This window comes from Hoplias malabaricus, chromosome 4, assembly GCF_029633855.1.
Source record: "Hoplias malabaricus isolate fHopMal1 chromosome 4, fHopMal1.hap1, whole genome shotgun sequence".
NCBI classification, from domain to species: domain Eukaryota; kingdom Metazoa; phylum Chordata; class Actinopteri; order Characiformes; family Erythrinidae; genus Hoplias; species Hoplias malabaricus.
The window spans coordinates 30,207,207-30,218,728 of record NC_089803.1 but is presented as its reverse complement, the minus strand read 5'-3'; the positions used below and the strand labels follow the sequence as shown (position 1 = coordinate 30,218,728).

The window sequence follows — 11,522 nt, the reverse complement described above, 5'->3', positions numbered from 1 at the left end:
AACCACAAATATTTAAATTCAAAATATCAGTATCTTTAATATTTTCATCTTTTAAATTGAACAAGATTATACCTACAATTAACAGAATGACAAAGATGTAAAATTATGATAAAATATATGGAACCAGAGTACACTTCCAGTCAATAAATAAATGATATCTTAGGTTATGCGATCATATTCCACAGAAAAACAAACCTCACATGAATAGCACAGGACAAAATGATTAAGTTTGTGTGTTGTAGAAGAGTAAAAATAAACATTCAGGAAGTCAAACTTTTGATCATTTTGCTTTTGTAGATACACATTTATAGTATAATTGTGCGTAGGTATTAGAATGGAACAAAACTGAATTTAAATTTTTTGTGTCTTCTGGGAGAAACCCAAACACAGATTAAGGTTAAGTACTGATAGGTCTCAGTCCATGTCCTGTACTCTTCGGCAGATGTCCCCTGTGAACTCTGAACACTTAGAATTTCCACCAAGATCTTTGGTCAAAACCTAGAAAATAGAAGCACATAACACTGACATTAGGCAGGAGTAGAGTACAAAATACAAGAGGAAAATGTAGTTCCAAATAATATTTAATTGAGAAGTCATTCTTTTTGTACGTTTTCTATTCAGAATTCACTCTGATCTTAGTATAATTATACATACCTTTTTATCTCTGATCGTGTCAAAGCAGGCAGCCTCGATCTTTTTGGCATGTCCATGCAGTCCCATGTGTCTCAGCATCATAACAGCACTCAACAGCAGGGCAGTGGGGTTGGCTAGGTCTTTGCCAGCAATATCAGGTGCAGTTCCATGTACCTTTGAATAGGACATCAAGTCAGATTTGTTTAATTAAAAAAATACAAACGGTTATAAAACATTACAGAATGATGGTGAACTTTTCAATTAAAAAGACATTAGTAGCTATTCGGGAAAAGAGAACTCCTTGCATACTGATTCAAATATGGCAACACCATTGGCTCCAATGTTACCACTAGGAGTCACACCAAGTCCACCAATCAACCCAGCACAAAGATCACTGCAACAAAGATATCTGGTGTCAGAGTAAGGCCAGGTAGGGCAATAATTACATTTCTCCACAGTAAGTAGAGCATAACTTCTTTAGTCATGACATTTTTAGTAAATACAAATTAGTAAAATGATAACAGATAATGCTTGAACTCACCTCAAAATGTCACCATAAAGGTTGGGCATGACTAGAACATCAAAATGACTTGGATCCTGCACCATCTGTAAAAATAGAAATACATAATTATATATCCACTGTTATGATGGATGAGAGCAACAGTGAATTGAAATGCATACAGAAGCAACAAATAAAGCATTTAAAAGCTTTGAGGGAAAAAAATCCAAACTCAATGGAAAAAAATAATTAAGTTTAAAACATTTTAAAGCTAGGAAGCTTTTTTTTTAAACAGACAAATGGACAATATTAATTTCCAAATACTCTCCTGGCTTTAGTATTAATAACAGTTTTTTTTATTACTATGGTGGATATGGAATGGATACCTACATTCAGACACACTGTATCCAGGTACATCTCAGTGAATTTCACATCCTTGTAATTCTCAGCTACCTCTCTGCATTTTCTTAGGAACAGGCCATCAGACATCCGCCTGTGGATTAAATAGAAGGATGAATAGAGGATGAATTACACTTAACATTTTTTTCAAGCTGTCCTTTAGTGTAATAAGCAAACACAAAGAACCATGTTAGAATTAATAGCATTTGCCTGGTTGTATAGACTCTTGCTGCTGTAATAGCAGGTTAGACATAGTAACATTACAGAATCCAGTGGACATCTCTGCAAATAGTTTAATATATTTTCATTCAATATACTGTAGAACAACCCCTGGCAAAACTTATGGGATCCCCACATTTAGCTGTTCACCCAGGTTTATTTTCCTCAAATCATTCATTTATAATAAGCACTAGTTACAGGTGTGCCTTCAATGGCAGAAACAAACTAAGCATGACTCACATGATGTTGGCCTTGTGAACAGCTGTTACACTACTTCTTTGGTTATTTCTGGCATACTCAAAAGCATACTCTGCAATGCGATGACTGGCTTGTTCTGTGATCAGCTTTATACTTTGTACAACCCCATCAACAATCTGGGAAAGACAAACATGAGAATGAAAAACATAGGTATACAGAGAACTATTCATATACTATGACCTTTACTGCAAAGAACAATCAAAATGTATTCTCATGTATAATTCTAGACTTATTAAAACAGTATTTCCTTTAAAAAAATGGACATGTATTTGGAAGGAAGTGAGGACAGACGTTTCATTCTGACAGACATTTTTTATATGATTCGGTCAGTGTGCAACTCTATACATGGGCATACATATAGGCAAAGGAGAAGAGGATGTAAGGAGATGAACACAGAAACTATAACTAAAACCTTGACATTCAATGGGTCAGGGGCAGAATACATCTAAAATAAAATGGGTTTGCTGGACCTACCTAGAAAAAACTCCTATTGAAATACAAGTTGATTACTGCTAGCACAGAAATCCACTGAAATCCTGCTAGCACTGTGTGGGAAAACTGGTCAAGAGAACATTGGATAGAAAGAACAAGTGAAGCGTAAAGTGTGACCTTGTAGAAGGTCAAGAGGTTACTAGACAGAGAGGGTGGTTTCTAAACAGAGGGTACACCGAAACACATAGCAACACTGCAGACACATCCTGTGTAGCTAGTGCTGTAGTAGAGGATACTTCCAGAAATGTTACTGCTTTTCCTACCAATCCTCCTCCTCTCCTCAGTGACCTGAAAACTGATTTTGTTATGCCGTCCTTAAAATCCCTAGCTGTCCCATTTCTCTAATTGGTGCTTGTTCTTTCCATTCCCTGTCCTCCTTTCGTCTCATCGATTCCTCCACATTCTTCTGGGGTAAGAGAGGACAGAAAGGGAAGTGGAGGACAAGAGCAGTAGCAAACATTTCTGGAAGCACCCAGAGAAACTAGCACTATTTCAACAAGTCCAAATGAGTAACAAGAGTGATATATAGGTACTAAAATACTTGAGAGAAAAATGTGTTTATATGTAAAATATATTATATGCCAACAAACTCAAATTAAAAATGTATAAGAAAATGGGAAAACAAGAGCAAATACTTCTGGACAATGTGATACAAGTAATCAAATATAATCCTAGCAGGATCAGTGGCACATCCAAAAAAAAAATTGAAAATATGCAGAGAAGCATTTTTGGATCAAAATGGCTAGAGAAAGATGTATATGTAATGAGGAAGAGGGCCCATTATTGGATCGACTTCTTAACTGGTTAATGTTTTAACAGGAAAACTAACTAAAGAGGTATCTTCAGGATAAGAGGCATCTAAACAAAGTTAAAATCTGTGGTTGAAAAAAGTGCATTAAATTAATGTGATGCTCATGGTTTAGTGTGATATGTTAGGTAAATATAAATTGCCCCACAGGAGACATGATCGGTTTTGTTATTCTGCAAAGATAAATACACATTTGGAAGTGCAGTGGTACAAAACCTACACAGAAAATGACCTACAGAAATATATAAAAAAAACTGATGTGGCCAAATTAATTCATCACTGCAAAAGTGGATGAGCATGCGTGGTGTACAGCAAGTGTACAGACCTAAATGTTTGGCCCCTATAATCCGGGGTGTAGTTACCCTTTAATGATGGGTAGGCACTTTATTAGTGTGGTTCAAGTCAAATGCTATGGCTTTCAGTCAAGAGATCAATCAAAAATCTGTCAATACATCAATCGAGGTGCGAGGGAACATCGTTCTGGAGGCTTTTTGTAGTCCAACACTTTAATTACATTTTATTTTGGTTTTCATTTAATTTGTCACCAGTTTGTATGTATGCAAGTGCAAAAAACTGCCATCAACAAAGTGCCAGTGCTCATGCTTGATCTTGTTTGCTGGATCAAACCCACATTTCCACTGGCTTGAGAGCGCAATAGCTAGGTATCTGGATGTAGGCTTTCACTAATGCAGTAACAATAGTTATTAGGAAGTAGATGAAAATCTTAATCATATAAGTGTAATTTTAATTTGCAGCATCCATCACCAATTTAACACCATTCTTTTCTGAAGTCCCTGTAATTTAATATGCTATTTCAATATATTTATATATTTCACTGATCTTTTAAGCATCTCCTACTGTATTTCATTGTACACTCTCATGCTTTTAGTTGTAAATGACAGAAAAGCGGATAAACAACATGATGATGATGCCAGAGCCCTGAATGTTGTTTTTGCTCCAGATGAGCATGCACTGTATTACATACCTGCAGCACAGTATTCTGCACTTTCAGGACCACTGGAATTCAAAGACCACAATTCTAGGACCCTATGTGTTCCTGACACGGCCCTCTAGCAAAGTGGATCACCGATACTCATTTCTGCCTACTAGGGGTGTCACAATACACATTGTATATTTTTTTCTCAATATGGAGGTTTCAATACGATTCAAGCTGTAAATCGAATACATTACAAAATGAAGAAAAAAAAAAAAAAAAAAAAAAAAAAAACCAACAACAAACACCTATAGTATTTTGGCAGACGCTCTTATCCAGAGCGACTTACAAGGTTACTGGTATTACAGGTATGCCAATGTAGTGTTAGGAGTCTTGCTGAAGGACTCTTATTGGTGTAGCACAGACTGCAGACTGGTAGCCCAGGCCTGGAATCAAACCCAAGTATTTTGCATGGGAACCAATGATGTTACCTCTGTACTTTACACACACACACACACACTACTACATTGCCTAAATACTTAGTTTTGCAGGCTTATGCCACTACTTCATTAAGACTGATTGGCAATAGTTAATTTCATGTCCTGATATCTACTTCACTAGTTGGCAGTGTTGCAAAAACATTGGGTCCTGGAATTGAAGTCCTGAAAACGTTGCCTCCTGCTCTGCAGCTACACCCTTCCCGACCAACAAGGTTATGTGGTCAAAACAGTACCAATTTTTCTTGTTTGGAACCTTTTTTTTGTGTTGGAAAGCATCGACCTGTTAGAGAATTTGATTCAAACACCTACACAATGCCAGTGAAAAAATTGCTAAGTGTGACTGGGCCTTAAGATTTTTGAAATGTACTGTATTTAAAAAAAATCACAGATGGCTGGATGGAAGCATTTGACGTAAAGGGAAAATGTTTAAGGTGTATCTTTAAGGCATAGGTACTCAATTACATACCACGTGTTCGATTCCACTGTACTCTCCCTCAGTGTTTTCTCTGATGGTAACTAAATCCACATCAGTGTAAGGAGTCTTATAGCCCTCAATAGACACACATGGACGCACATTGGCATACAGGTCAAAAGTCTTCCTGAGCAGCAGGTTCATGGAGGGATGGCCAGCAGCAATAGGAGTTTTCAGAGGTCCTAAATGTTAGAAAAAATACAATATGGAAATAATATAGTCAGTTTATTAAAAAAAATAAAATAAATAATAATAATAAATAATGGAGATGTACCTTTTAATCCTATTTTGCTTTTGTCCATTGATTCTTTGGCTTCAGGAGGGATCATCCACTTGCCTCCGGGTCCTTTGATGGCTGTAACATTTCTTTCCTCCCACTGAATGGGGACCTGTAAATGGGAGAAACAAATGGTAATTTGTTGAAAAATAATCTCACATGCTGAGGTACACATTTAGTAAATTAATTATACCATGTCCTCTTGAAAAATTAGGACAAAAACATAATGCAAACTTTATGCAAGTGTGTCAATTTATATGTAGTGTCAACATAAATGTTTTACCACAAAGCAAAGGCACAGTGAAATAAAAAGGTGGTCTTTTCAACTTACTTTAGCAGCCTCAAATATCTTCATTACAGCTGTGGAGATCTCAGGGCCTATTCCATCCCCTGGAATCATTGTTACAGTTTGCATCTGGAACACAACAAACAAACAAACAAACAAAAACTCAAAGATGATTATCTGGCACATATAAATACAATGTTTGTTAACGAACCAAAATGTTTGAATTATGAATCTTGTTCCCGTAACTCTAGAAAAATGTACTAGAAATGTGTGTAACATATTAACCTTAAATATGCAAACATATTTCAAAGGCCAATAAAAATGGAGTTGTCTAATCTATAATTCAAATTTTATTTACTTACTCCTCTGGAAAATGTTCTAGGCTGTGTTTGGCTTTTTACAGCTCCCATGACACGGGAAACCTGAAGAAAGAAACAGAACAAAAGGAAGGTTTTTGATATTGCGATTATAATGTCTTAATAATTGGAAGTATATATAGCATATACAGGTTTTTATTCTGGCAAAAATCATGCATGCCTAGACAAGCCAAAGATTGCGTCTATTATAATGAGAGCACACCTCATTGCTTTGTACCCAAAACACCCCATTTGGTTGAAAGAAACTCAAGCCCCAACACATGGAATACAGAAGAAAAGCTTTGGAATGTCCACTGTACAGTTTGCACCATGGAGTCAATACATCAATACAAACCATCAACTAAGTTCAAGACTGTAACTCTTTCTATCACATCAGCATTGCTGTTGTAAGGACTGCGCGATCCTGAGGTTTTAAGGATTGATAAATATGGGAAACATAAGCATGGACAAACTCTGATGTGCATGTGCAAAGCCAAAATGTGGAAACAGGGATCACATGTAGTCTATAACAGACAGATAAAAGCAAAACATATGAATAGCAGAGCACTGGACTGAAATATGTTGGTGCAAGTTCAAAAGTATGATGTGGCAGGTAAACCCAGGAATAAATAACATAAACATCGTTTATTGAAGTATCTCACAGAATCGCATCACTTACATGTGCTACTAATTATCAGGCAACATAGGTCAATATACAAACCCTATCCCAGAAAAGCTGGAATGCTGTGGTAAATGTAAATAAAACAGAATGCAATGAAGTGCAAATCATCTAAATCTTATAACAAAAAGAAAGACCCTATATTGAACTGAAAACAAGAACAAAAATAGACTAAATATTATAGATGCAGAGGGGTTCAACATTCTTTCAAAGACTGTGCAGGCAAAAAGTTCAAGTATTCTACAACAACTTAAAATAGTAAATAATCTGAGGATTTCTTAATCTAGGGTACATAACAGCACTGAACCACTCAGAGAATCCTGAGAAATCTCTGCATAAAAGGAACTTGGTCCAAAACCAACATTGGGTTGACTTTAATCTTCAGGCCCTCATTTGGCACTGAATTAAAACTAAACACACTTATGTAGCAGGAAAACTGCATGCTCTTGGACAAACTCCAAAGTTTTCTCTGCATCCACATATGCAAGTTTAAACTCTATCGTGCAAAGACATGCCTTCTATGGGCCTGTGAAGGCATATCTATGAAGGCACCATTAATGCTGTACATCACTGTATTTTGTATCATTCACATTTTACACAACGTCCCAACTTTTTTGGAAATGGGGTGTGAATAAAAGTAGCATTAATCCCTGGGGCAAAGACATGAGGAGGAAAGCTTCCAAAGATCTTGGACATGAATGTCAGTTTGATAAATATTAATGTATGAAAACCAGCAATCTGTATTATTATTGAACATTTTTGTAAACTGTCAATTGCGAGCTCCAAGATCTAAGGCAAAACACACACACACACACAAGGAGCAGATCTGTGAGGGACATTTGCTGGTTTAGGGGGAAACCACCAATTTATTGGTTACTTTAATCCAAAAGAAGGGTGCTTTAGGACTGTGATGGCAAAAGCTACTGAAAGATCATAAATATAGCAAATATTTGATTGTCATTTATATAAGTTGTAAGTGTATAAAATAATTGAAAAGTACCTCAACTAACTATTAGTCCTAAGGCATGGTTATATTTAAAAGCATGCAATCTCATAATGTTGCTGGCTGGTGGTTATAGGTTCCAACCATAGCCACTCAAACAAGATTCCAGTCAAATAAATAAACAAATCATTAACAGTCCTTTTTCTGTCAACTCTGCCCCATAACATTCAGAACAGGATCGAGATGTGATCTTATTTATTCTTCATGAAGTGGATGATTTCAAAACAATTTTATGAACCTGAAATGCATTATTTTAGCAAATTAAATTTCAACCTGACCATCAAATGCCCACTTTCAGATATGGAAAGATATGCACGTAAAAGAAATGGGGCAGCTTTTTAACTGTATAATAAAGGAGCTGTAATTAGCTCAAAAACCTAAAGTCATTGTCTCTAGCTGGGCTCAGTTGAAGTTCTTACTTCTTTTGGTTTTCTCTGGTCACTTATCCAGACACCATATTTCTCAAGTAGTTTATAAATCTGAAAAATGCAGGGAGGTAGGGGTGGGCAATATAATCATAGATCATCGATACTGTTTCACAATGCAGATACAGACAGATAAACAAAAACATAGTATATTTTAAAATGCACATCAACATTTACACTGCATGGGCAAAATGGAGATACAAGCTCATCCAGAATTGGTTGAAAGATAGTAATAGGTACTGTAATAAGTTCTACTTTTCCAGAAAGAGTTGATGCATATGGCTTGACACCTGATGGATCAAGTTGAGCTGGTGACCTTAAGCTCATCTGCATCTGCTCCAGAGCATCACCTTGCATTCCATGTATTTATGTGGATATTTTGGATATTATTCAGTTAATGTGTACACAATTTACTTTTGTTTTTTCTAAAAGACCTTTCTTTTTTAACTGGTAGACACATCTGTGTTTTCTTACTAATATGCTAGAAGATGTATTATATATCAAGGCTGAGAATTTTGCAGTTTCTCAAAAGGCAGGTACAGAACCAGTCTTTCTTAGGTTGTAAACCTTAGGAACTTATCCCATCAAGCTGCAGGGCTTTCAACCAGCAGATATGTACATTCAAGTCACCTTTAAGGCACTGAGGGATTTTTAACACTGGAAATAACTTCTGAACATGTCATTAAAATGACCAAATATGAGTTCCTATGGGTTCAACAGACAACCAGATTGCACATTAGTTTAGGGCCCTGGGAACGGCAATCTGAAGTAGTGGTTCCCATTTTTAAAACAAGGGAACCCTGGAGTGTGCCAGGTATTGAGACACACCACTGCTATGTTTCCTGGGGAAAGTCAATGCCAAGGTTACATTTAAGATCATTAGATGATCAGTTTGTTTCTTGGAAATAACTAAATTTAAGTTGTGACATTGAGAGATTAATTTTATAGAGTAATAAACTGAATAGATGATTTTAGGGGAATCATCTGGCAGATGATTTTTTTCAGTTACTGAATTAATAGGTTTTTCCATAACTCTCCATCAGCGGTTTGAGTGGCGTCATGCTCAGAATAAAATAACTGTCCTGATTAATATTACAGTGTATATTATGCTTTATAAAAATGTATTCGACATATCACGTTGTATCTTTACTAACCCGTCCACCCTTGCCAAGCAGATATTACTAGAAGTGAGATAAAGGACAGTTGTTGGTGGTGGTGGGGTTAAAATGTTTAAATGAAAAAATTAGCATCTTCGCCGGTCTAGCTTTACATCAGAGAAGCAGCGAGGCTAAGTGTTGGTTCTTGTTCGCATTTCCCCCTCCACCTTCAACGCTGCGGCGTGTCCTCTATTTAAGGTGGAATGGATGTTTTAAATAAGCCAACTTCATCCTCTCTGACAAGCACAGGCGTGTCCGCCGAGCCCTGAGCTAACTTCGAGCTAATACAGATGTGTAGCTGCCTACCAGCGCCAAGGAACAGTAAAGGCACATAACAGCTGTAAAGGGGATTCACTCCCGGTGGTTTAATCCCGTGTTCGTGGTAATTGAGCTGAACTGAACTGAACTAGGCGTTCAGGATATTAACCGGTGTAATTAGAATAAGCCGAGGTTATGAAGGACACAGCGCACAGAGGGCCTGAGAACACAGCCCTAAAAAGTTTAGAACCTCCCATTATAACACACACGCCGAAACGGCCGGATTTAACCCGAGGGTAGCCCAAAGATTAGCCCGGATTTAAGCTCAGTGAAGAGTTATATTTGTCTCTTCTCACCGTTGACCTCCACGCGTTACCAGCCATCCTCTCTGTGTGTCTGTCTCTCTCCTCCAGGCGCCTCCGCTGTGTCCAGACACTCACAACCTTCACCGTACACAGCGCAGACCAAACAGGGTTGCCATGTCACACATTAATCCACAATACAGAACACGAGGCCAAAAACTTTAATCCTGCATTTCTCTCAGAAAATACACTTCTCACAGAAAATTGTTACAACCACGTCTTTGTGCTGTAGCAAATAAGGTTTTAGAAAAAAGGAAAAAATGAAACTGACACCCATGTGTCATGTGATGCTTCTTTGATTTTTTGATACTTTCCTACAGCAAATTGACTCAAGCTTTGTGTCCATGTAACACACTGAGCAAGGAGAAAAGAATGGAGCTATGAATTGTCCATATGAGTAATAAAACCATGAAAACTATCGACTAGCTCAAGGCTATAAGTCAATTTGACATATTAATGCCCGTTGTAATTAATGCCCAAATTACAACCAAAAATTACAGCCCATGGCACTGAAGCTTACTTCTCCATATGTTAACAGAAAAATACAGACAGAAGATTCCAACAAATGTTTGTTCATATTATGGCTAATGAACCTCAGTCAGACTTCAAGTAAAATCAGTTTGATCTGCAAACAAAAGGTAGAAAAGATCAAATGAGACTGCATAATCTGTCATCATTTGAATTAAATGGGACACTATATTTGGAAGCCCAGGGGGACCCTGCTGCTGAGAGAGGCATAAAAAGGTCAGAGTGGAGTTTAATGTCTCTGGGTCTCTATGTGGAGTATGGGCGAATGTCCTGTGCACAAATCAGATCCAAATATAATATTCTGGTAAAGCAGAGTTGTAACTTGTACAGAAATTAAAACTAGACTGTCAAAGGAAAGAAAGCGGTCTACGGTCAAACACAAACAAAGATAGGTGGAGGTTCACAGATGTAGTTTTGGAGTTGCTCTGCTGCTTCTGACACTGAATGCCTTCAGTGTATGCATGTATCTCATGAAATCGGAAAAACACCAAAGGATTTTGTAGTGCAATATAAGCACAGTGTCTACATGCTGGGTCTCAGAGGTCATGGTTCTTCCAGCAGGAAAATGACACAGATAGCACTTAGAAATGGTGTGAAATAAAGTGATGGACAGTTTTGAAGTGTCAAGCAATGAGTCCAGATATAAAGCCTGTAAAACCCATGTGGAGAGATCTCAGAACAGCAGTTGGGAAAAGGCACACTGCAAATCTGTGAGACATGGAACAGTTGGCAAACTAAGTGTGGTCCAATGTTCTAATAGACTGTGTGCAAAATTCATTAAAGTATACAAAAAAGTAAGTGTGCTACTAAATATTAAGTCAAAGATGTCAAATATTTATTATTTAATCTCTGTTTATATAATATAATGTTCAGTAAACTTGGATGTAAATGTAGAAAAATCATCCTATGATTTAATAAATAATTCCCTTGATTAATAAATTGTGCCCTATATAAATTTGTCCTGTCAATTTAATAAA

General features: G+C 36.9%; 1 protein-coding gene across 2 annotated transcripts; it reads right to left on the bottom strand.

Moving 5' to 3' along the window:
* Positions 1-80: 80 nt before the first annotated feature.
* idh3a (isocitrate dehydrogenase (NAD(+)) 3 catalytic subunit alpha) lies at positions 81-10,135 on the bottom strand. 2 transcript variants are annotated; one of them, XM_066667294.1, is made up of 11 exons: positions 8,235-8,289; positions 6,140-6,199; positions 5,823-5,906; positions 5,489-5,603; positions 5,209-5,396; positions 1,991-2,124; positions 1,523-1,625; positions 1,175-1,239; positions 943-1,027; positions 655-807; positions 81-498 (listed from the first exon to the last, which is right to left on the bottom strand). In XM_066667294.1, the coding sequence occupies exons 2-11, from the start codon at positions 6,185-6,187 to the stop codon at positions 415-417; spliced, it is 1,059 nt and encodes a 352-aa protein (XP_066523391.1). In that variant the 5' UTR covers positions 6,188-6,199; positions 8,235-8,289; the 3' UTR covers positions 81-414. The 2 variants fall into 2 exon arrangements, with proteins under 2 accessions (XP_066523391.1, XP_066523390.1); XM_066667293.1 differs by lacking the exon at positions 8,235-8,289 and adding an exon at positions 10,012-10,135 and having other exon boundaries at positions 84-498.
* Between the last annotated feature and the right edge of the window lie 1,387 nt (positions 10,136-11,522).